Genomic DNA, 25,129 nt, shown 5'->3' with positions numbered 1-25,129 from the left:
GAAAGTCCCTGGAAGAAGCAGGTAACAATTTTGCTTCCCTGAATTTATCTGAGACATTAAATTGGCTGAATTTTGTGGTATTCAAGATTTAAGAAGTACATAGATGGGATGTAACAGCTGTCCCTTGATTTCTAAGTTTTCATTCTTTCCCACACTTTGCAATCCTCTCAATTTATCTACCATACGTGGAAGTAATTTGGGTTTTACCCATCACAGCTCAAACTTACTTCTGTAATAGTTTGCTCTGTCATTACTTAGTTTTTGGCGTATGCCTTTGCCTCCTGCCTCTCTTGCTCCACCACTGCCTTCTCTCAACATCTCTTTCCCTTTCTTCTTCTTACACACTTTTGCTCCTTTCTTTACTCTGGTTATTGAGGGATTCTGTTATTATTTGTCTCTGTAAAGCTACAGGGTCTGATTCCCCTCTCAGGCTACTTCTGCTAGTGTAGCTCCATGTGACATAAAGGGTTTTGACTTTACCCAATTGCAGGAGGAGAATGAAGTCTCCAGTTTACAAATCCTCCAAGTACCAACATTTCAGCTGTGACACAAGACATTCCTTTTTTCAGGAAGGTCTTGAAATCATATTTATGAAATAATATGGTTTAGGATGCTGGGCTCATTATGCATATTTTTGTACTAAGATTCTCACACCAGTGTTCAAGAATAAGAACCTGCCTAGTAACTTTCTCAGGATGAGAAGGCAAACATACAACAAAAAGGGGTGACATAATTTTGGCTGCCAAACCCATCATTCTTTAAAATTCTCACAAAAGAACAATTCTTCAACTGATTTTACAGTGAGTGTAAACATCTGTCCCTTTGTGTTCTTTCACCTTTGCCCAGTACCTTGGGCTTTCCACACATCTGTGCCTTATTTCAGTATCACATGCTACAGGCTGAGGCATCTTGGGACACAGGGCAACAGTGCTTTTCTTTCTTCTTTTTCTAGATGTCTTTCTGCACCCTAGGAAAAGAGCATATTCCATTTGCATAGTTCTCTCTTCTCACTCACAGTGCAAGCTTTCATATTTAGCATAGAGATTTGTTTCCTAAACCTGATTAAGCAGGGAATATTTTTACTAATCCAGTTCAGCAAATTATAATTTTATCAGAACCGCCCTTGAGAAGGAGCTTTTGGAAATTGCTCTGTAACTCATTTGGAATATGTGCACAGATAGAAGGATTTCTTTTCCAAACAGAAAGACTTCATCTCTCATTAAAAACCCACAAAAACAACACAGAACAATAGTTAACATTGCTAACTCTAATATAATGTCTGTTTTCTGTACCATAGATAAAAATTCAGCATCTTACAAGAAACGACCTTTTACATTAAATCTCTTTTCAGGAGCATGCATTTCCCTTACAGCTGTTGTCAGGATTTAACGTACCTGACTAATGGGAAAAGGGGACATTCAAAAATCAGCAGTGTGCGGGCGTCACATTGACAAACACACGTGTATACATTTCCTCTGCTCCTATTTCTGATACTTGTCTAACAAATTAACAGCATTTAGATTTTCACAAATCCAGCACGCCACAGTTCACAAAAGCTTGCCGTTTCTTTGTTGGCTGGATTTTTATAGCATATACTGCCATGGTACTTAAGGGATACATAAGTGATGGAAGTACATCATCCTAAGGTCTCAGTCTCCACTGCCTGTGCTTTGTTTTTCTTGGTAAAAAATTAAATAGCGCAAGATTTAATAAACTAGTGCAAATTTGATTATTTTTGCATGGGTTTGACTTTGATCAAGATATTAAAGTACCAGCATGCTAATTAATGAAGACAAAACAGTATCAAATCACAATGGATCCAGCTTCAGCAAACAGAAGCATGAAGAATGCTGAGGTCTAAGAATTAAAAGATAATTGAAGAGGCATTGGCTTACACCTTAGTCATTAACTGAAAATGTCATTAATCATCAAACCCCCCCGTCATTATTTTTCAGGGAGATTGTCAGGTCTCTCAGTTTCAATCCTGCTCAGTTGTTTGTTTTTCTTCCTTAGCAGAACAAAGACTGAAATATATACTAGATTATTTCAATGTTATTTTGTAGACCACTATATACAGAAGAGAGTAATGTTTTCAGCATATACAGCTTAGGGAATAGCAAGAAAACTTTTCACGTGATGTAAAATGAACTAATTTGAAACAACAAAACAATGAGAAAAAAAAAAGCACAAGGTCAAGTTCTAATACGAAGTAAAATTCAGATAAAAATGGGGGTAACCACTGGTGTTATGCTTATACAATCAAACCCAGAATTTAGCACAGGGTATTTGATTCTGCCATCAAAATATGACTTCATTACTTATTTTCTAGCACTAAAATAAATTACTTCAGGATGTAGACTCACTTTGAAATCCATGGCATACCTAGCTCATTAATACCGACTTCTTTACGGTTGGACTCAATGATCTTAAAGGTCTTTTCCAACCTATATGATTCTGTGCTTCTGTGATTCTGCCTAGTCAGCACAGCCACATCTGTCAGTCTGATTTTGTACTCTGCAAGATGACCCATGTCCTCAATTGCAAAAAAAACCCCCAAACCCACGGGGATAACTAGCCACATGAGCAGCATTCGCTTGGCATTTCATACAGCTAGCTGGTAGGTTCAGATGAATGTATTTAAGCATAAGGGCAATCCTTCCACCTGCCAAAACCACTGTTCTGGGGGGCGAGACATTGCAGTGGGCCAGCCGGTCATTACTGCTGCTCTGCCCAGAGGTACTGCTGGAGGACAAGGACTTTGTCAGGCAGCAGGACTGGCCACAGGCCGAACACACTGCTGTCAGGGAGCAACCACGCACACCATACTGCTGCAAATTCAGCCTGGTGCATGTATTTCAATGAGATACGCCTTCGAGATGCCCCTTGTACAGAGCTCTGCCTGCAAAGTCAAGGCTGGCATGACGCGGAGATGGCAGCCGCAAGTGACTGCCCAGGGCCCTGTCTGAAAGCAAGCCGGCGCCGCTGCCACAGCTGTCCCTTGCTATAAAGGCTGTTGGCGGTGGACAACCGTCGGCGTGGTGAATGGAGGCAACGCCGGCATAGGCAGGACAAGGCTGCCCCAGGCCCGGGGGGGGCCTCCCCTTAGCTCGGCAGCGCGCCTGCCCGGGCCCTGGGGCCGCCAGGCGGCAGGATCAGCGCGACCGCGGCGCTCCCGGGGACACCCCGGGCACAGGGGGCACCCACCGCGGTTCCGATGAAGCTACGAGAAAGAACCCCACTACCAAGCCCCGCCGGCCACGGGATGCAGCTACGCCGGCGGGGGCGGGGGCGGGGGGTGCCGGGGCGCATGCGCGGAGGCGCGCTGCCCGGCAGCGGCGGGAGGGATTTGAGTGGCTGCGCGGGAGCTGCCGCGGGAGACTTGAGGTGTCGGGGTCGCTCTGGTGCCCGCTCGCCCGGTCATGTCCGAGGCATATTTCCCTGTGGGCCCCGGGCTGGGCCTGGAAGAGAACTTCCTGTCGCTGGACGATATCCTGATGTCGCAGGAGAAGCTGCCGGGCCGCGCCGAGAGCACCCTGCCGCCCCTGACCTTTGCGCTAGGCCAGGGGGTCAGCACTGGTGACTCGATCCCTGAGGTAACGGGTGGGTGGAGAGGTAGAGAACCACAACTCCCGGCAGCTATCGCGCGGGGCGGGACGGGGTGGGCAGCTGGCGCGGAGGCGCGGGTCACACTGGGAACTGTAGGCGTGTCCCCCCTGCCGTGACTCGGCAGGCGCTGCCTTGGGCGGAGCGTGCCGCTAGTGGCTGCGTGGTTGCTGCTCCCCTGTGGGCCTTGGCGCCTGTGGGCTCGCTGCCGCGCCGCGGACCTCTTCTCACGCGTCCCATGCTCAAGCGGCCCTCTATTTTTGGGGTCACTGCAAGGAAGTTTTAGCTTCTAGCTACCTTTTTTAAAAGTTATTTTTACTTTTATTGTATGCATTTTGCATGTGGTTTTTTCCTGGTGTTTAATAATCGTCCAATTATTAGATTATACAACATCAATTTAAAAAATCTACTTTCAGACTCCTGCAGTAATAATTAATGCCTCTGAAGTGGGTCTGGTTTATATTACAATTACAGTAGACTGCTCTGAAAACGAAATTGACTTTTTGTAATACTGGATCTTCATTGATAAAGTTCACTGTCTGTCTTTGGGGTTGCTTTACGTGTATTTTCATGGCAAGGACAACTTTAAGTTTTTCTCATTCATGCAGGGATCAAAGCTGGAAATACCTCTGTGGCTTGCTAAAGGTCTGTATGAAAGCAAAAGAAGAATAATTTCTGTGGAACTGCCAAAGATTTACAAGGAAGCCTGGAGGACAGTGTTCAGCGCTGATGCCAGTGTGGTTGATCTGCATAAAATGGGGCCATACTACTACAGATTTGGCTCCCAGCTCCTGAATTTTGACAATCCAGAGAATCCTGAGATAGCTCAGACTATCTTGCAGGCAAGTATCTGAACTAAGTCTTGAAATTTGGTTTTACGTTTTTCCATCTTCCTCTTGTTCCCAGCTGCTCAGCAGTCTTCAGGGAAAATATCCTCTTTTAATCCAAATGACTTCTGGATTGAATATGGATTTCTAGATCAAGCTGTAGGATGATGCTTTTAGCAACTGCACAGTCTAGTGGTGGAAGCCTCAAGTATACATCCAGGAGTGTAATTTTAGCTTGGAGTTTCCACACTGTAAGTATGGTATTTCATAAAATCCTGTAAAACAGGACTAGAGGAGACATAAGATTATTTAATCGTGCCTGTGCCGCAAGGCAGAGTTAATTCACCCTCTTATTATTTCTATTTTTCTACCCTGTTTAAAGCTCTGTAACGATGAGAATTCACACTGCTCTGGGCAATCTGTTTCAGTGCTTTGTCATCCTTGATCTTAGAAGGTTTCCTCTAATGTCTAAACTAAAGCTCCTTTGTAGCAATACAAGCTCTGTTCTGTTTGTCTCGTACAAAGTAAACGCTGAGGACAGATTATTCTCTTCCTTCCTGCAACAGTCCCAATTAATTTGGTATCTCTTTGTGGATCATGCTTTCTAACCTCTGATTGTCCTTATTGCACGCTGCTGGTATCTTTCCAGTTGATCTGCATCCACTGTGACGTGCAGTGCCCTGAACAGCATACCGTCTCTTGCTCAGGACTTGTGCTGATGAAAACAAAAAGATTACTTTATGAATTTTGTAGGCCATGATGCTCTTTGTTCATCGTGGTGCAGCATCATGTTTTTCACAATAGAGTGACATTGATATGTGTTTGGTTTGCAGTCCACAGTAAGATGGTACAGATTGCATATGCAGACAATCGTTCCTCTTCCTGCATTTGTACAGTTCCCTATTTCTGCCTTAATGTGAAAACTTACATTAGTCCCAGCTGAATCACATCCTATTGTTTTCACACCATCTTTCTAATTTGTCAGGGTCTTTATGAATTAAGAGTTCTGCTCCCCAACATGCTTGCAGTCATCCCTCCTCCTTCTCCTGCATGTTTGCTAATTTAATAAGCACAACTTCTGTTCCTTTAGTAAGTTTATTAATTAATATATCAAACAGTATTCAGTTCCAGATAGACCCCTGTTGAACTGCACGCAGTATGTTCTTCCCTCCTGACAGGAGCTATGGATAATTGTCTTTACCGACCACTTATGGGTGGTTTAGCTAAATCTTGCAAGAATGCCCCATGACAGATACCTATCTGCTGCTTTTCCTCCCTTTGTAAGGGCTAGCATCCTGCCGTAATAGGAAACTAGGCTGGTCTCTCAAAGTTTGTTCTTGGCAAGCCCATGTTGGCTGTTACTCTTGCAGAAGAGTATTTTCTTGCAGAAGTTTATGTATAGTTTATTTGTTCCGTTATGTTTCCAGGAATTGATACTGATGGATTTATAATTCCCTTGGTCTTCCTTCCTCCCTCTCCATCTCCTCTTTCTCTTTTAAAAGATAGATACCATCTTTGCTAGTTTCCGGACTTCTGTGCTCCTTGAGCTTTTAAAGATAACCACTAACAGCTCTCCGATTTCTCCAGCCGGTTCTCTAAGTAGTCTGGGATGATTGCTATTGGTTATTTTTTTTCCTTCTTTTTTTTTTTTCTTTCTTTTTCCTTTCTCTATTCTTTAAATGAAGGCTGATGCAGAGAGGCTTTAAAGCACTGCTGCTTTCTTGGAGTTGTCCACTGAAAGGTTGCTTTCTGCATTGAGGAGGTGACTACACCTTTCCTTGTCTTTTCCCTTTCTGCTAATGGACATCTTAGGAAAAAAGCCACGTTAGCACACATTACTTGTTGAGAGAAAAATCAAAGTATGCAAGGTATGCTTTCTCTTTATTAAAAGCAAACAAGAGGGGAGTTGTGCTGACTTAAAAAATAAACAAAACACCAAAACCCCCCCCTCTCCCAAATATTCAGGAACTGTAAATGTGAAGTATAACTATTTGGTGGCAAAGCCAAAATTAGAGTTATTAATTTATAATATATTTATTCTATAAGCAAATCTCTAAAATACTACAGTTCTGATGATTCTAAAATCAGCTTCTGAAAGAACAAACCATAGCTTTCAATGAGATTTGACCCTTTTTTTTTTTTATTCCCAAAAGCAAAGATAAGGAGGGAAATAAAAATCCTTGAATATGTCTTGTTGCTTAGCTTTTTAAAATATTATTTATTAGTTGTAGATTTGTTTTTTTGTTTTGTTTTTACTTTTTTTGTGGTTAAGTGTTTTTCGGCATACTGAATGCTCTACAGTGGCAGTTTGGCTTAACTTCCAGGCCATTCACATGTTGCAGCTTGTATGTTCCTGCAGCAGCTGCTGTGGCATGAGATTCATTCCACCCACTCTAAAGCAATGGTTGCTTGTGAAGTGAGATGGAATAGATCGTAATTGTGTTATACCCTGTGGTCTGCTCAAGCCTGTCATTAGGAAGCAGCCAAAATCTAATTCCATGCTTGCTTCCCATCCAGTATATCAGGCACTTGCTCTCCCAGCTCAGGCAGGAAATGGTTTGTCTTTGTATCAGAGATTAACAGGTGCTACACTGTTTGCAGACCCTTGACTAGTTGTGAACTAGAGCCTATACCTTTGGCTTTTCAGTCTTGAAAGCTCAGGCCTCTAGCATTTGAGCTGAAGAAGTCTCTGTGTTACCTGTCAGTAATTTTGCTTATCTTCTTTAGACATTTATTAGCCGTTTTCGTCGTATCATGGACTCCTCTCAGAATGCCTACAACGAAGATGCATCAGCGTTGGTGGCTCGGCTGGATGAATTGGAGCGAGCCTTATTTCGAGCTGGCCAGAAAGAGCTGAATGACTTCCAGTGCTGGGAAAAGGGACAGGCTTCTCAAATCACAGCTTCCAGTCTGGTCCAGAATTATGGGAAAAGAAAGTTCACAGATATGGATGGTTAAAAGCCTGAAGAACATGCGGCTACAGTGGGGGACATTGAGAGATCTACAGTCTGTCTGTCACAGAAGAGAAAGATGAGTCAGCTTTGGGGAAGGACAGGTTCCCTGTCCATTAATGGGAATTCTTCTCTATAACATCTCTGCATTAGACTAGTGCAAATTTTAAAGGCACATGGCAAGGGTATAAAAAATAGATCGCATCACATCACTGGATAGCTTTACAGCTTGCTCATGCCATTCCTGAGGTTTTTTGCAGTTACAGTGTTTGCTAGGTGGCTGAAAGGGTATGAGAGGATTTTTCTAAAAGGGTAATTAATATTTATTATTCTTTTATCTTCCAAATTGATTTTTACAATACCAGATCTGTTTGGAAAAAAGTTTAATTCTTTGTATTTCATCTTGCTCTTCCCATTCTAACCTCCTGGGAACAGCTGTTTCCAGATTCCCCATTCTTTGGAGAGCCCCAATGATGTGGAAAAAAATGTGGTAGAAACCACATTTAATTCTTCCCATTTCTTATACATTGAGGTGGAACAGGTACTCTTTGTGAGGCAGGAATGTTTTTCTTTGCTGACTTTTGTACACAGTGGTAGTTTGCTGACTTTTGTACACAGTGGTAGTGCCCTGGAGAAAAATACGTCCTCTAACCCACGTAGCAAGCGAAGTGGCCATGCAGGGCTCACATGCCGCTTCATCTTCTGTCTCCCTTTCAGCCCTTGTGGGCTTGATGCTGCATGGGGTGGAGAATGTTCTCGCTTGATGCGAGTGTTTTTTGCGATGGATGCACTCTATGATGGGTGTTAAGCTCCTCTGCTTGTTTTACAGAGGAGGCAACAGAAGGCAACAAAGAGTTAGTATGGACTGGATCAGAGGCAGCAACTTTAATGGAAATTCTCCCCCATTATCAAACTTTGAGCCATCTGTTTTCCCATGAGAAATTCTGATTACTAAATTTGGTTAGTAGACGGGACAGAGCAAATGAACTGGGTTTCCCTCCTTCTGATGCATCTAAATGATCCTAGTAAATGTCATTCTTGCCAGTAGGAGTGACTGGAGTTGGAACTTGCTTAACAGCACAGTAGTTATCATCCTGTGTGGATGCCCTTAAACCTCGATTATCTGAAGTCCCATTGGATTGGAGACAGAAAACAGATGTAGGACTTATTTCCTGCAGTCATTAGGATGGTTGTCCTTTGGAAGCAGGTATTAGACATCCTATGGGTGCTTCTAAATGTCTGTAGAAGGTGGACCTTGCAGAGTCCCTAAGTGGAGAAGCCAGATCGTAATGATACTGAGCGCTTCCTCTTCTGTGGGAATCACTGGGAGGTGAAAGCAAGATCCACATCTTAGAGGAGTTGTTACTGGACTTGCAAATGCACCTGGATATTGCATACTTCAAACTGGAAACCTCAAGTACAAAGGGTGCGTGGCCATTCCTTGGCCAGAGGAGTGAAAGCTCTGCCTCTGGGGGTGGTGAGAGGGGACAGTGTGCTGGCTTCTCAAGCATCTTGGCATGTCTGCCTCAGCTGCACAGGGCCAGCTGTCCTGCTACAGGAGACTAATTGGAAACTGTGCCTGACCAAGTATTTCAAGTATGTGCAAGATCAAATGCTGCTGCACTTAATTACTTAATGGCACATAATAGCCCATGCATTTTCATGAAGTTTTTGACTATTATCTGTTTTTGGGTTTTTATGTTGAATAAATATTTTGTAAGGGGAGGCTCGTAGTGTAAAATGTCTGTTGTTAATTGCCCCGCAGCAGAAAAATTAGTCATAGATCGGAAAGTGCAGGTCTCTACAAAACTGTTGCCATGATAGATAGTGCAGTCCTGCTTATATCATTCCCCTTCTCTTACAGGTAATGTGTTCGGGAGCTACATTCGTGCAGTCATGCGAGTGTAGAAGTAGTTCCTGTCTGACTTAGCCCATGTGGATAATAGCTATTTGCTCAAGTCGTGGGAGGGAGACACTGCCAGCCAATGAATAAGCTATTGATTTTATAAATTGCATTTTTTATGAAACACAAGATGGATGGAGGTGATTCTGTATTAACTTGACTTTGTTGTAGAGTGGTGGGTAGTGGGTGGAAATGGGCTGTGTATGTACTTGTACCCTGCTGCTCCAAGCACTGTAGCATAGACTTCATGTAGCATGTCAAAGCTGTGTTCAGTTCTTCAGCTGCAAGGGAAGCAAGTTTAAGTCCATCTGTGATGAGAAGCATTTTTGAGTTGAAAGGATTCTTTTAATGAGTTGGTGGCTTTGACATCTAGTTGGTTTATAACCAAAATCACTGGTTCATCAATTTCTGGACTGGTTTTGGTGACTATCCAAACTAATTTTCCTGCATTTGTAAGAACATTTTTCTTCTCTACTGCTGGGTGCAAAATCCAAGCAGACTGTTGCTCATTTGCCAACATTTTGTGCAGCCGCTTTCAGAGTGGGGAGAAAAAAATCCCTGAAGTGGTCCTCAATGTAAGTAGGCTTTTTGTAAGTAGGCAATGTCACTGTTAGCAACCTTGAGTGTTTAAGAATAAACACCAGTAAGACCCTTAAAAAATCTAATCCTGTAATTTTACATTACTGTATTTGGTTAGTAGTTTTGATATTCTGGTGATTTTTTTCTTCTTCTTTTTTTTGTTTTTTTTCCTTGCTGGCTGGAATGCTTTTTTTTTTCCCCTGTCCAGAAATACAACAAAAGAGTGCTCTGCACTTTTTATTAACACAGACTGGCCTTTATGATTGCACAGCAGCAAGCTATAAGTTAGAGCGGTTTGAACTTGTGTATTTTCAGAATGGCACAATAAATCCTCATTACAGAACTATACAAAAGAGGTCTGAAAAGGACTTTTAAGTGTTATTTCTCCCCATGTCCCTCACCTTTTAAACTGGAGGACTACTGATGTTTATGAGAAAGCAGTCCATAGACGCATTTTACAGTATTGCCACAATGGTTTTCATTGCAATCAAATAAAAAACAGGCAAAATTTGGGATGCTGATTAGTTATGCGTTCACGTAAGAATATTTGTTTGGGTTTTAATGGCCTGTTTTTGAAAAGAGGTGTGAGCTTACCTGGTCCAGCCCTTCCCCTAAAGCAAGGAGTTGGACTCTATGATCCTTATGGGTCCCTTCCAACTTCAGATATTCTATGATTAGCCCTGTCTAACCCGTCTCAGGATGATGTTTGTCCAGCCAGGCCTTTAGAAAAAGCCTCTGCAGGAGAACCCACAGCCTCCCTAGGTAGTCTGTTCCTGTGCCCGGCTGCAACGTATGGTGAACAAAGCTGGAGCTGGGCATTCACTGACACAGCAGAAGACATGGTCAGTTGAGCTCCCTGGCAGTGAATTCCTGTTGGAATGGTTAGTGAAACAAAAATTTTCCTCACCTAAGTTTTACATTAACTTCTCGTAAAACTCTCAGCTCCTCGTTTATGTCTTCTATGTATTTTTTTTCAAGCAGGAAAGGCAGCTGTGGAGGGTGACCCCCAGTTAAATACAAATAGCTCTGCAACCAGCACACACACACTTTCTCACCTATCTAAATTACCCTTTCACAAAACATTCATGTTTCTTCCTTGGTCTCCTTCGCCCTAAACAATGTCTTAGTTTGTCCTCTGGCATTGAGTTATTTTTGGTCAGCAGAATGAAGTGGTTGGTTGCTTCTGCCAGCTTCTGCCAGTTTTTATGTAGTTTATCATGTCCTCTGACCCTATGTCCACAAATCAATCCGATCTCTTCAGCACTAAGATACTTCTGCAATGAATCAGGGTCAATGAAGCTGGAAGCTTCACATTGTGCTCTCTGATCAAACAATACTGTCATCTCAGCCTATGTTAGATACACAGTCAGGTTGGAGCTTTATACCCTGCTGGTGTTATGCAGGTTTAGAGACACCGTCTTGCTCCTTTTCTGCCAGAGTCTGCAGTAACCTCTTTGCTGCTGGCTGAAGTGAACATGTTGGGTTTTCCCAGTAGTTGCTAGGGGAGTTTGAAAGGATGACCACGGGAAGGCCGTGGCCTGGGAGTGCCTGTGCATGCACTGCTTGTCAGTAGCCAGAAGAGGGGGCACTGCGCTGAAGACATTTTTTTTTTTTTGTACAGGTCCTACAGTAACTGCTTTTAAGTTGTAGGTAGCGAGAACCCTATTTGGCCTGTGAGATCAAACTAGGTGTCTAAGTGCCTTTCTGTTGTATCTGCCAGGCGAAAACACAAGTCAAGTGAGATTCAGAGCAGAGTTTAGGTTGCGCTACCTTGTCCTAGATTTGAGCATACAAGAAGAGTGGATGTCATGGTTGGCAGAGGCAATGAAGTATTACTGATTGCTGCATGAGGAGGGAAGTGGTGAGAAAGCTGCCAAGAAAGAGTAGCAGAGGAGGAGACGGACAGACACTGGGCTGTGCCACTTCATTTAATGTGAGATGTGCTGAGCATGCAGCATGCCTGAGCATGCAGGACTACCTGAGCAAGTGCAGGACTTGCCTCATGCTGGAGCGGTCAGTGCCCCAAGGAGTACTGCGGCACTGTGGTGGGCTGGGGAGGGGCCGGCTGCAGGAGGTAGCGCCCTGGCTTCTGCTGCCTTCTTCACAAAGTGCTACTTGCTTATTCCTCAGTTGGAAAGCCTGGGAAGTGGAGTTGGGATTGAGTGTGTGTGTTTAAAGGCTGTGATTCACAGGGATCAGAAAGGGAAGAGACCAGCACATTGTCCACACATCTCTTCTCTGTCTGCCAGTGCTCTGAGCCCAGTGCTCAACATGTACCATCCAGAAATTCAAAGCCCTTCTGCCAGGGACAAATTTGCCATCTGTGGTCCCTGGCTGCGGTGGATGGAGCTATGGTCTGCCTGTGGCTGTTCCCATTTCTACAATATGTCCTCATCAATTTGTTGGGACAAGAGACAGGGAGAAGAAGTAAAGTTTCATTTGCCCTCTTCTCCCCACCACTTGTTGGAGGGAGCTCTCCTAGCTGCCAAGGAGCAAGAAAAGCAGCCTTGGAGAAGTTGCCTCCCATGGTAGTTGTGGAAGCATCTGGCCATGGGAGCAGCGTGCCTGGGAAGGCAGCCAGCTGCACAGAGTAAGGCAGGGGGTGGCAGCCACCATAGGTCTGCTTGGGCAGGAGACGAGAGGTGGGAAGAGATGATGGGAAGCAGAGCAGGCAGGGAGAGGGGGAGTATCCAAAGGCTTTCAGGAAGCAGGTCAGCATTCAGTGTGGTACTGCCTCATTTGAAGGGGTCCTGAAGTGCCTCCAGTTGCCATTGTAAACAGTGTAACATCTCAGTCAATAAACTGCAGGATCACTTCCAGGCTGCGCATCATCGCATCGTTTGTCTGAGACCAAGGACTGGGGTGAAGAGAGCTGGAGATGTATGAGGAGGTAATGGAGAGGAGGAGGAGGCAGGAGCTGAAGAGGGACCTCAGGGAGTGAAAAAGAACCCAGAGGGGGCTTGAGACAAGGCCTGAAGACAAGAGGGAGGAGGAAGACAGCGAGGTTCCACCTCCCCCGGGCACTATTTCCATTGAGGATGCTTAATGGGTTTTGATTCACAGAGGAAATTGCTCCTGGGAGCCTCTTCTTCCCTGGGTGCTGAGGGCTGGCCAGGCTTTCCTGCGCAGGTGCCAAGCTTGCTGGGAGCCTGGCAGAGCCAACCCCATGCTGCTGCTCTTGGAGGGGCTGCGTGCAGGAGAGCAGAGTGGCATGAAGAGCAGCACGCTGCTGGACCACTCCTCGGCTGTTGTGGAAAATTACAAGGGGCGGCACAGCCCCAAAAAGCCAAGGCATTTGTTCTGGTTTTTGAAACACTTCATTAATGTCATTGACAATACCAGCAGGTTCCTGAGATTAGCACGCTTCTATTTTTGAAGAATTATTTCTCATGGCAGGCTGCCAAGCAGTGCCAGGCGGCCTTCGTATCCTTTCTGTCTGGATTGGCAGGACACACTATGGTCTTTCACCTTCGTTAGTCTCTGTAAAGCCGTATAGCTACAGCTCTTCACAATGCTCCCCCATGCCTTGGGGGAAACGTACCTTCTTTGGGTTTTCCAGCTAGCCCTGTGGCAAGGCAGAAATCCCTTGTGTTTTAGGACAGAAGCCACTTTTCCTCTAGGTGCTGGGTTGCAGGCAAGGCACAGGCAGAACCTGGGCTGAGCAGCGTTTGGGGTGTGAGGAGCATGTAGGGACATAGATGAAGTTTGCAGAGTGCAGTGCTCTCTGGCTGTGCCTACGTCTAGGTGCAGAGTTTCAGGCACAGCTTCTCAGGGGAACAGCATGTTGTGCTGATGGAGCAGGTGCGGGATGTGGCTGCCTCGGTGCTTGTTCCTGGGCAGGGCTGCAACTGCAGCACTGCATCCTGCTGTGTCAGGATGTGGCATCACTGGAGTCAGAGAAAGCAGCTGGCATTGCCTGGGGGAAGGTGAGGTTCCTCTGCTCATCAGCTCTTGGAAACACAAACCATGGGGCTTGCTTCTCCCCAGCTCCAGCTGGAAGGTGTAGGAGCACAGCAGCACCCCAGGACCAAACGCATTTCATACTGGTATTCTCTCCTAAGTGTGTCTTTAATGCCTGATGTTATGATAGCAGAGCTGTGCTTGAGTCATGGCACTCAAATGCATTGTGAACTGCTCTTGCCCCTGTTTCAGGCTCAGGTTCTCGTTGACAACTATGCATTAAAAGCATTTTACTTTCAATTAGCCTACGAAATGGAGAGGGGAACCCAAGGGTGAAGATGGTTTTAAAGCTTGGAAGCTGTCTTCTGTGTATGCTGGAATCCTGTAAGATCAGAGAAAAATAGCTTCACTGTAGGAAATCCCAGTTTGCCTGCAGATGAGCTTGAGAAACTGCAACCCTACAGACAGTCCCAGGCTTGCCCACCTCCAAATTTCTCTGTGCCTAGAAATGGGCAGTGGTAAGGAGATGCCTCCTGAGGGTCCTGGTGGTGCTGTTGCATCTCTGTTGTGATGCTGCAATGCAAAAAATGTGGCAAAAAGCAGATGGAGGTTGCAAAAGCCCAACCTGGGCTCTCAGCTTGTGTGGCTTGTAAGGCTGGGCGTGTCTCTAGCTGTCCTGTTGGTCCCTCGAGGGCTCTGGGTTCTCCCTAGGTAAAGCAGAAACACAAAGAGGATTATGACAAACCCTCACAAACAGGAGGTTTTTGCTGGACATAAAAGGCAAATTTTTCCCTTACTTCAGACCAAGAAGGTGCCAAATGCTTAGGATGCAGCGTGGCTTTTCTTCTGAGGCATTAGAGCAAAAGGGGAGTGAGGACATGATGACACAACAACATAGTCCTGTAGCTGGGGGGCTTGGCAGCGATGCATTTGGGAGGAAGCAGTAAAGCAGATACAGAAACCAAGGCACCATCAAAACAATCCTCAAATCTGCCTGTTTCTCTTGCTGTGGGACCGTCCTCTGCAGCACGGGTGTATCTTGGCAGGCAGGCTCCCATCACAGCAATGATTTAAGATGAATTTCTTGCCTTTGTCTCGCTTACAAATACAAGATTTTACAGTTTGTTTAGGTGTTTAATTGACACCTGGGGGAGTTGGAGCTGATGGATCCTGCAGCCCCTTTCCTAAGTGCTTTTCGTGCCTGTGGGTGGCTGAACAGCCACTTTCACCGCTGGGGGGCAGCTCTGCAGTTGGGGTCAGGGAGCAGAGGGCTCGTGGGCTTCAGGGGGGAGCCATGCACAGGCCCTAGTCATCATTAACAGAACAACCTTTGGAGTCACACCCTTTGGAAAGGCTTTCAGAGAAGATTCCCCCCTCACTTGTTCTGGTGGAGACCCAAGGAGTGCTGGTGGAGTGGAGCAGAGCTGAGCCAGGTGCAGCCTGTGTTTTTCTGGGCAGGGCTGTACTCTGCTATACTGCCCCTGTGAACATGGGCTAGCTCCAGTGAAACCGGCAGGGTTACTCCAAGTTTGCACTGAATCAGCAGGGTATTGCAGTTGTGGTGGATTTACCAAGCTCTGCTTGGAGGCTGAGCTGTGATTTTTCCTTTGAGTTTGGGCTCTCAGCTGCACAAATGCAGCTCTAGCTGCCTGGCTGTGAGTCTGTCCCATGCTGACACAGGCAGAATGGGGTGAACAGATCATCGCCTCCCTGGATGGCCAGGCCTCACTGTGGCCATGCTGCTCCCCTGATGAGCACTGCTCTGGATTTACACCAGGATCCTCCAAGTGAGGCCCTCCCTGTGCAGTCCTGGGCATGCAGTGGCATTTAACCCCTGAGCATCTCTGCAAAGCGATCCCACTCTCACCCCCGGAGTGCCCCCGAGTCCTGGCTGGCCAGGCTGCGCCCGGCACCCTGGGGCTTCAGCTGAGTCAGCAGGACAGGATGGCACAGGAAAAGGAAAATCACTGTGAATCAGGCCTCGGGAACAGCATCTGCTTCGTGGCAGAGACCGATTTAATCTCCTTAGCAATCACCTCAATCGTAGAATCAGCAGGATGCTAATTAATTGAGAGGGACTCAACGACAGACGTTGAGATCCCTCCTGGCTTTAAGTGGAACCCTTTTGGGTTTGGCAGTTGTGGCTGGCTGCTCTCCTAACAAACGGGGTCTGCCTTGGGGCTAAAACCCTGCGTGGGGTGTCTCTGCACTGGTTACCCCGCGGCTGCCCATCCCTCTCTGCTGGCTCTGGCTGAGGCTAGGGTGTCCACACGGACATGAGATGATGCCACATCTGTGCGCTGCTGGGAAAGCACCCACGTCGGCCTCCTGCTCCTGGCTCTTGGCCAAGGGAGCCAGCAGACAGGGGTGACTGGGCCATCAGACCACTCACCTTGCCTCTCCCCCGCCCCTGTGGCCTGGAGCCAGCTCCTCACCTCCACCCTGAAAGCCCACAAGCTGATTAAGCCCAGTATGTTAATTGGCTGCGACAGCTCATTTTGTTATCTTGCATTTAGTTATTGATGGGATGCATGTGACTGGATTCACAGTGAAGGTCGCTGCCAGGCTGGGCCAGAGCCCCTTGTTTAGTCTACCCCAGGACGTGGGATGGGGCTTCAGAAGCTCTGCCAGGACCAGCTATAAACTGACAGTACAGTCACACAGCTAGCAGCAACATCAGGGATGATTTTACCCCAGGGATGTGCAACACACTGCCACAGGAATATGTGGAGGCTGGAAGAGAACTGGGTTTGAATGGGTATTTGGCACCCACTGGTGAAAACCACTCTTTCCAGGGCTGTTTGATACAAGGATTGGATTTAAAGCCCCTGGGCTGGGAGGATGCACAGGCCAGGACAGCACCTGGTATCCAGACCTCCCCAAACCAGTTTGGTGACTTCATATTCGTTTTGTCTTGTGCTTCTCCTATAAGGGACAGAGCTAAAAAGGGAAGGAGGAGGATGAGTGGGCAGGGAGGTGTGTGCTGCATGGCTGGGTTGGTGCTCCCACAGATGCACCCCTGCAGTGCTCCTGGTTCCAGGTGGGGTCCAGGCTGCTCTTAATGGGAAGCTGCTGAAATTTGGTGCCTCCAGGTTGGGCAGGCATGGTAGAGGCTGGAGGGGCAGCAGGCTGGCCACCTGGAGGGGCTGGACCTGGAGGCAGTCAGTCAGGCTGGCTGGCGGCTGTGTGCAGGGCAGGGGAGCATGTTGAACTCCCCACCCTTACCTAAGTGCCTGCACTTTCATCCTGGCTAAAAGTTGGGTGCCTTGAGAAAAGGACTCTGGAAATGTTGGCTGATGCTTCCCATTATTGGTGGGTCAGGGTGTCCTTGAGTCCCCCCATCTCTGGGTCAGGGTGTCCTTGAGTCCCCCCATCTCCACACAGGCACAGGGAGTTTGATGGAGCTCCAGAGAGGAGCAGTTGCTGAGTGAAGAGACAATAAGGGATTGTGAGGACACATTGGTGGGTTTTGGTTAAAAGTTCCAAAATCCTGGCTGAGGCACTCAACCATACTGAATGTGTCTTTCCAAGGAGCTGGAGAGCTGAGAGAGGAAGGTTTATGGTCCTCCAGCAAGCTATGAGCCGTGACAGGAAGGGCTGAATACCTGCCTCTGTCGTGGAGAGAGTTGTGTTGCAAAGGGGTGATGCTAAGAATTAACCTGCTGTCCTGGGACAGCGTGTGATGGTGCCTTTGGCCAGCCCTCTGCCTCTCTCCCCAGCATCTGCCAGGTCCGTGGCTTAAATGTAGTGCAACAAGAGAGTGCATTAGCGAGAAGCAGGATGAAATCATTAGAATTGATGCATCCCCCCAGAGCTAGAGGTATTGATCAACTGCAGGCCAAGGAGAAGGTCAGGGGCAGAGCTGGTGGGGTGCAGGCAAGGGGACCTGGGTATTTGGCTGCTCCTGTGAAGGCTTTCAGGATGAGCAAGGAGGAAGGGCTGCAGTGGCTGCTTGGGCCCCTCCAGATGCCTTCTCCTGCCCGGGAGAGGACTGGCTGTGCTGGAGCCCTTCCTACATGTGCTGCTCTGCCCTGCTGCATCCCCCTCCTGACCCAGGCACCCTGGCAGGGAAGCTGATGCCTGGAGAACCCCAGATGTGTTCCCTGTGCTCTAGGCTCCTCTCTTTTCATGACTGTGACCCTAAGGAGCCCCCCAGTCCTTGGGGCAGAGCTGGCTCCACTCCTGCCAGCCTCCCCCACACAGACAATTCACTCCCTTGCTGGTTTTGCCCAAGGCTTTGCTGTCCCTCCTGTGTGACAGCCCTTCCTTGGCTCTGCCACCTACCCAGGAGCCTCGACCAAGGCTCCAGCCTGGCTCTGTCTCAATGTGCTGATGAGGTCCTGAGAGTTTGGGCAGTGCAAATGGAGTGGGCTCAGCTCGCCTGGATCAATCTCTGCCTGCACAAGCAAAGGAGCGCCAAAGCCACCCAGGGCTGCTGCAGCCATCTGCAAGACTCCCTGAGAGCCCCCCCCACCTCCCCCCAGGGACATCTGTATCAGGCCAAGCTTTGGTTTGAGCTAGAGCAACTTATTTTCATGCACAGCCTACTGACGTGTCTACTGCAGACGATGGGCATCTGCCACCTTCCAGGGAGAGGTGGTGGGTGCCCATCCTACGAGGGCTTCTGGAAGTTTGAGGACAGAGGGCAGAACCCAGATCCAGCCTTGTGCAGGGATCAACAGCATCTTGCTGTCTCAGTAGGAGGGTTGACGGGCTCACCTGAGCTTGCTTCTTATCTTTCCAATGCTAGAAGCCAAATCTAATCTGGTTTAAAAAATCTGCCCTGCCAGCCCCAGGGCCTCCACACCCCTGGGAAAGTGGTCTGCATTTCGAGACTCAAGTGCCCTCAGCTGCTGGCATGTCCTGGTCTCACCACATTGCGACCTTGGTGTGTGCTTGTGAGGTTCCCTGGTACCCAGGCAGGAGCAGGACCCCCTCCCCACCTCCCAGCCGAGCTGCACACAGCCAGACAGCGGAGAGGTGCAGCCCAAGTGCACCTGGTCCCTGTGTCCCCAAATGCAGTTGGTGGTAATTGGGGAACTGTGGAAACTCTGAGAACAATTGAGTCTTTACACTCCATCACCCTCCCCTTAAACCACCGCAGCAGCTTGCAGCCAGAGAAGCCAGTCCTTGGAAATGGCATTATCCCTCTCTCCAGGGGAAGGGAAGAGTGGGCAACTTTGCTCCATCACGATGGGTGCTGCATAATTGAAAATGCTGATTAATGCTGCCTTTGAGAACGTGCCAGTCTCTGGCCTCCGAGGAGAGAGACCCTGCTGTCTCTGCTCTGTCTCACACCTATCAACTTGCTAAACGTATCTGCACACATCCAGTCACTCTCTGAACAGCTTGGCTCTGCTCTGCTGACAGGTATTTATTTAAAGCCTGGCTTGGCTCTGAAAAGGGGCTGTTGCAGAAGCAGCATGGCGGGGCCGGGCGCTGCTGCTGCCTGCTCATGTGGCTGGGAGGAGGCAGGGAGGGATGGAGGAGGCTGCTCTGGAGAGATGGGCAGGAGGTTGGCCTGTGGGCCCAAAGGCCTTGGCAGCCCAGCAAGTCACAGAGAGGCTGCAGGTGGGCTCTGCAGGCGAGGACCTGGGAAATAGCACCTCCAGAAGAGGTGTCTCCTGGTGGTGGGAGAACTCTTCATGCACCAGACCTGTTCCCACAGCTGGCTGTCTCTCCTGGTGCCTCTCTATGTGTTTTGAGGCACCTCTTGTCCAAAGCAATATGTTTGCTGGTGCTAAGACACCTTGACACCACATTAAGCATCCTTCATTTTGCACCTTTGCTTTGAATGCCTTTCTCTGTCCCTGGTGCAGCTCTGAGGGGTGTTGCGGGGGGGGGGGGGGGCACACTGCAGTGGGGGTAGAGGTTGCACCTGCTTTGGGACATGCAAAACCCAAGGGAGATGGGTGAACCTTTCTGTGGTTTCCACATATTTTGATCAAGGTTCTGGTGCTCCTGGAGGTGGTTTGAGACTTTGAGATGGAGACTCCTGGATGCTCAGCTCCTGCCTGGCCGCAGAGGGATCCCCTCAGCACCCATGCCTTCAGCCTCCTCTCTGCCCCTCCTGGGACAAGCCATTCCCAGGGCAGTCAATGGGAGTTTGTATTCACACTCCCTGCCAGATGCATCTGATCCCCCCTGCTCTGGAAAGCCATGCACTGTCCCATGTGGAGGCAGGAGCGTGAGTGAACGCTGGCTCCTGAGGGACCCCTGCATCCTCTGCCTGGCTCTGGACCAGCAACGGCAGGCACTGAAGCAATGCCTGGTTGCATCGGCCCCACTGGGCTGGTGCGTGAGGAAGAGGAGAAGGGCCTGCCTCTCCACCTTCGCTCACTTAGGACTGGGGATATCTCCCTCTGGCTCTCCAGATCCACAAAGTGCAATGCCTAAGCTGAGTTGAGCAGCTTCATCGCAAGGAGAAGGGAGTTCAAGGCAGCATGGTGCCACACGCATGCTGTGGGCACACTGAGCTCCAGGGCCAGATACCTCCCTCTGTAAATCAACTGCGCTCTGCTGTGCTTGGCCAATCAACGTAGCTGATGACTAACAGAGCGTTGGAAACAGCTGACGGCAAAGTCCCCAGGGCTGCCTTGTTCCTGGCCCAAGAGTGCAGCTGAGCTATGGGAATTTTTCTTGGTGGGTTGCTGGGCTTTTTTTTTTTCCCTGCCTTTTCAACAAAATCCTCCTGTTTCCCTAAGGCAGAGGGGCTGTGAGCGCAGGGAGGAGCAGGGCTCAGAGGAGCAGCCATCCTGCAGAACTGGTGGGCAGCTTGAGCAGTGAAAGGGTCTGAATGAACAGAGAAACTTGGACGGGGCCCAGCCCTATTAGAGGGACATAGGAGAACATCTCGTTAGGGCAGAGCCCACAGCCAGGATGGAAAATTACTGGTAGCCTTGCGTTGCGAGGGCAGGAGGCAGCCAGGGTGGGGGGGGCTGGCAGCTCGCCAGCCCTAGCACATGCTTTGTGCAGTGGTGGGGGAGCAGACAGGGCGCAGCGCATCTCTGCCCTGCACCAGGTGATGGAGGCAATGCTCCCTGTTCTGGGCTCACAGGCTGCATTGTAGGGAGAGGATGCTGAGCTGCCTGCAGGATTGCATCTTCCCAGGCAGGTTCAGTGAAATGGGTGGTGTTAGGCTGGAGAGTGGTATGGCTGGCTCCTTCCTGTTGCTGCCTGCAGCCCAAGCTGTGAGCTTATGCATGGGCAGTGCCATGTCGCAGCCTCCCGTGGTTCTGCATGAAGCCCAGCAGTTCTGGGGGGACTGACCCATCCTGGGACCAATCTGGGGGCTCTGGGCAGGGTTTAAGGGGTCTCTTTTGAGGTGTCCAAAGTCCAATTGCCCTGCTGTCATTCTGGCCCTGATTATTTTGGAGCCAGCAAGCTCTGGGCCTTTCGCTGCCCTGCGGATACAAGGCTGGGGCAGACTATGCTTGGCCTAGGGTGGGCAGGCAGTGGGATGCAGGATGGGGCCCATCACCAACAGCTGGTGCTCCAGCACTGCTGCCTTGAGCCCAAGCCAGCCTGGTGGCCCCCTTGCTACGGCCATGGCTCCACAGCATGCAGTCCCATGCCCGTGGAGCAGCTTTGCCTGGCAGACACCTCTGCCTCAGCACAAGCACGTCCCCACGGCCACCGAGGTCATCCTCTCACTGCTTTGTGTGCACTGCTGGTTTCTGAGAGATGGCTCCTGGGCATTTTTGGAAATAGGCCCTTGGGATATGTCTCACCAACTGCTAACTCTCCTTGTTTCTCCCCTTTTGAACAGCTTGACCAAAACAGCCCATCAAAGGTCCAGGGTTGAGCAAGGCAGGGCCAGCAGCCACATGCTCCAAATGATGTCTTTATTTAAGGGCAGCAATAAAAACATCACACTTGCACACAACCAAGGCTAAATTTAGCTCTGACTCCTCTGCGCATTGTCACTGGACTGCATGTGCCTTGTGGTGCTACCTAATTCCCGTGAAACCCTTTGATACAGGTGCATCGACTGTACCGATCCCCTGCCCAGCCAACACAGCAGCCAGCACATCTGCCCCAGGCTGCTTCTCCTCCTGCCCCCAAATTAGCCCCATGTGCAGCGCAGGATGCACCCTGGAGCATCCTGGAGCATCCAGGGCAGGAGGATCCTGGAGCATCCAGGAGCATCCAGGAGCACCCTGGAGCCATGTGTCAAACCCTGCCCTGCCTCAGAGCTTGGATTCAGACCTCTGCTTCCCTTGCTGGTCATCTCTACGGTCGTTCTCTGCCGGTGGCGGCTGTGTGCTCCGTCCATCACCAGCTGTCTCCACTGGACGGGTCCTTGCAGCACCACTAGCACTGGGTGCTGCTGTGGGAAGGGTGGCCAAGGGGTGCGGAGGTACCTGCAGTGGGGTTGGGGCTCCCAGCTTGCCTCTGCCAGGTCAAGATGGCACTGTGGTCCTTGCAACAGGAGCTTTGGGGAGGAACAGGGCCGGGCTGGAGTATTTTTGTTAGAGTTTTATGGTCTTTACCCTCTTTTTCATGAAATCTCTCCAGGTTTCTTCCAGAGACAGGGGAAATGAAAGGTCCCAGGGCCTCATGTCCTGCCACCTCCCCTCTGCCAGCAGTGGCATCACTGGGTTCAGCAGTTCTGGCCCCTCTGTGTCCCCACTTGCAGGCGTGACTGCTGAGGCAGCTCCAATGCCAGGGATCCCGGCTAGAAGGGCAGCCCATTGCGCTCAAGCTGGTCTTGTTCAAGAGGGGTGACTTGGAGAGGGAAGGGTGCCCTGCTGGGAGCTGAGCTTTCACTGGAGTTTTGCTCTGGAGCCCCAGCAGCATCCCCATCTCAGCTCCCTTGTCCCCATCCACCTGCCTTACTCTCCCCCACACCACGCTGAAAGCAGAGGTGCTGTAAGGCTGCCTGTGGATAAGGCTTGTGAGCCTGGCAGCCCCTGCCCAGGCCCAGCCGCTTTGTGCTTGTTTCCCTACCAACAAATCCTGCAAGAAGACCTCCTACATGGAGATACGTGAAATCTTCATGGGGATGTTTCTGGCTTGCAGGGGTGCTCGGAACAGGTAGGCAGTATAAAACCCCATCCCCCCCCGGCACGTAACCCTGGCCTTCAGGGTTAGCAGCCCCTGTCACTACATGGGGTGAGCCAGATCTGTCCCAGGGCCTGGGACCGCAGGACTCTGTAGCCACACTCCGGCTACAGAGTCATAGCTCAAAGTGTCTCCGGCTGGGGGACAGAAAGGAGCTGCCACTTTTGCATCCGTGACGACAGCCCCTCCTGTGCTCCCCGCACCGCTGCTGGCATTGGCAGCGCCATGGGAAATTACTCTGCGCTGCCGGTGGAGGAGTAAACCTGTGCATAGGGGAAGGTGGGGGCTGCAAAATGATGCTGTGGCCGGGGTGTGTCCTTGGGACAGGACACCAGAGTGGATGGGTCTGGCTCCCAGCCAGGGGGGCTTAAAACAGCATCTCCCACTGCCTGCTGCCTGGCTCGGCCCTCTCCACTCACCATGGGAGAGGACAGAGGCTGGCTGGGGATGAGGGGGTGAACGGTCCTGGGACGACACACTCTGCTCCAGCCCGCTAGCCTCCAGTGGCAGGGCAGAGGTTCAGGTGTGGCAAGCAGCACTGTGCTTCTGGCAGCCTTTCCTATGCCACTTATGATCCCGCAGCACCCAACTTCTTCCTCCCACTTCTGGTTCCTGTTCCACTGGGGCGGACGCCTGGCACACTGTGGCACAGACGAGGTGGCTTCCAGGCTGCTTGGGCTTTGCAGGAGCCCAGCCAGGAGTCCCTGTGCTTCTGGGGAGGCTGATGGCTGGATGCCAGCACAGGTGGGGACCCCAGCCCTGAGCGGCACGGGGGGACTGCTCACTGCGGGGTGTATTCAGAGCTCAGTTTGTCGCCTCAGACCCACTTGCTTCAGTGGACTGAGATTTGGGGTGATGGCTTGATGGCCAGCCTCAGCCTGTGTCCATCATCACCCAACTGCTCTGATATGTGTGGCAGCACAAAGAAGGTGGGAATCTGGCCCCAGCCCCAGGAGACCATAGCAAAGTACAGTTGGGAGAGACCAAGGGGTTTGGCTGTGGCAGCACTTGGTGGATACCCCTCTCTGGGCAGGCCTTGGGCACTGGGGAACATCCCCTGTGCTTGACATATCCCCAACATGATCCCTCCTCTTTGGCGCAAGGGATGGAATATCCCTTAGACAGCTGCAGCCCAACTTCAACATCATCACCGACATCTCCAGGCAGAGGGCTCCTCAGGTCCTTGGGAAGTGCCAGTGCCACAGCAGCACCTGGAAATGAGCATCAGGGGTGTGTGACTAAATGCTGGGAGCTGACACAAGTCTGCAAGCAGCATCCCCAAACCCCCAGCAAGGTCCTGGGGAGTCCCTGTCCAGGGCTGCGACCTCCTGATGCCATCTCTGGAGCCAGACCTCTGTTCAACTGGCTTAGTGTCGCATGGCTGAGCTAAAAGCACAGGGAAAGCCACATGGAAAATGCCACATTGACCTGCATTAAAAGTGCAATAAAAACTAATGTGGAAAAATCTGTGCTGTAAAAATCCCTTGCTTCCCTTTAATCATGCAATTCAGGGTGCAGATGTCTCTGCGTGCAGGTGATTTCTGAACCCCCTCATGGGGTGACACCCCAGTCCCTCCAGCTTAGAGCACAGAAGGCTTGTGCTCTTCCCAAGCCTAATTAATTGTGCAATGATTTCAGCCAGATGGCCCTGCTCCTTTGGCAAGGTAGCCATCTAAAAGCTGTTATTTGATAAAGTTGGGCTTCATGTGGAGAAGATAAATCCCCATTGTGAAAAATCATTTATTCCTGTAGAAATCCCTGGCAATTGGAGGAGGAGGAGGTTTAAATTTGCACAATGTCAGGAAGATCTGAATCTGACCCTATCTCATCCCTGACCAGTTCAGAGGAAACCCCTTGGCTGCTGGACCTGCAGAAGAGGCTGAAAAGGCAGCCCTGAAGGCAGGGAAGATCTGACCCCATTGAAGTGCTGGGTGCCGGGCTGGCTCCTAGTTGAGGGATTAAAGGGTCCCTGTGCTCCCTGACATCCTGGGTGTTTTCTTTCTTTGAGGTGAGAAGGTGAACACAGCCTGGATGCAGAGCTTCTGGTGACTCAGCGGGAGAGGCTGAAGTTGGCTGAAAACTGGTTGCCATTCAAAAAGCCTGGGACAAGCTGTTAAAACAGATGTACCAGGGATGGAGATGAATGTCTGTATCAGCAGACATTCCTCCAGCCCCTCAGCAGGCGTTTGTAGGATGAGCTGCCTGTGGCTGCTCTCAAGGCACCCCGTGGCCCAGCAGTGAAAGGTGCCGTGAAGCACAGGGGTACGTTGACCACCGTGGCTGGCCAAGCGGTAGTGAGGCTG

At 49.7% G+C, this 25,129-nt stretch overlaps 1 protein-coding gene across 3 annotated transcripts; it reads left to right on the top strand.

The window, feature by feature from the left end:
* Positions 1-3,319: 3,319 nt before the first annotated feature.
* On the top strand, positions 3,320-7,978 carry GINS3 (GINS complex subunit 3). Of its 3 annotated transcripts, XM_075510228.1 has the most exons (3): positions 3,320-3,593; positions 4,212-4,445; positions 7,158-7,978. In XM_075510228.1, exons 1-3 carry the CDS (start codon positions 3,420-3,422, stop codon positions 7,386-7,388), a joined length of 639 nt encoding a protein of 212 aa, XP_075366343.1. In that variant the 5' UTR covers positions 3,320-3,419; the 3' UTR covers positions 7,389-7,978. The 3 variants fall into 3 exon arrangements, 1 of the variants encoding a protein (XP_075366343.1); XR_012776899.1 differs by lacking the exons at positions 3,320-3,593; positions 7,158-7,978 and adding an exon at positions 3,750-4,049 and having other exon boundaries at positions 4,212-4,351; XR_012776900.1 differs by lacking the exons at positions 3,320-3,593; positions 7,158-7,978 and adding an exon at positions 3,750-3,911 and having other exon boundaries at positions 4,212-4,330.
* Positions 7,979-25,129: the final 17,151 nt, after the last annotated feature.

This window comes from Mycteria americana, chromosome 8 (genome assembly GCF_035582795.1).
Source record: "Mycteria americana isolate JAX WOST 10 ecotype Jacksonville Zoo and Gardens chromosome 8, USCA_MyAme_1.0, whole genome shotgun sequence".
In the NCBI taxonomy this organism is placed as follows: domain Eukaryota; kingdom Metazoa; phylum Chordata; class Aves; order Ciconiiformes; family Ciconiidae; genus Mycteria; species Mycteria americana.
The sequence above is the reverse complement of the archived record's forward strand: the minus strand, read 5'-3'. Positions and strand labels throughout refer to the sequence as shown.

What these genes read in the sequence shown, in the direction of transcription:
- GINS3 (XM_075510228.1), top strand. Translation starts at nt 3,420, where the DNA reads ATGTCCGAGGCATATTTCCCTGTGGGCCCCGGGCTGGGCCTGGAAGAG. An exon ending in CTGGTGACTCGATCCCTGAG is followed by an intron (nt 3,594 to 4,211) that starts GTAACGGGTGGG and finishes TCATTCATGCAG; the next exon opens with GGATCAAAGCTGGAAATACC. An exon ending in TAGCTCAGACTATCTTGCAG is followed by an intron (nt 4,446 to 7,157) that starts GCAAGTATCTGA and finishes TATCTTCTTTAG; the next exon opens with ACATTTATTAGCCGTTTTCG.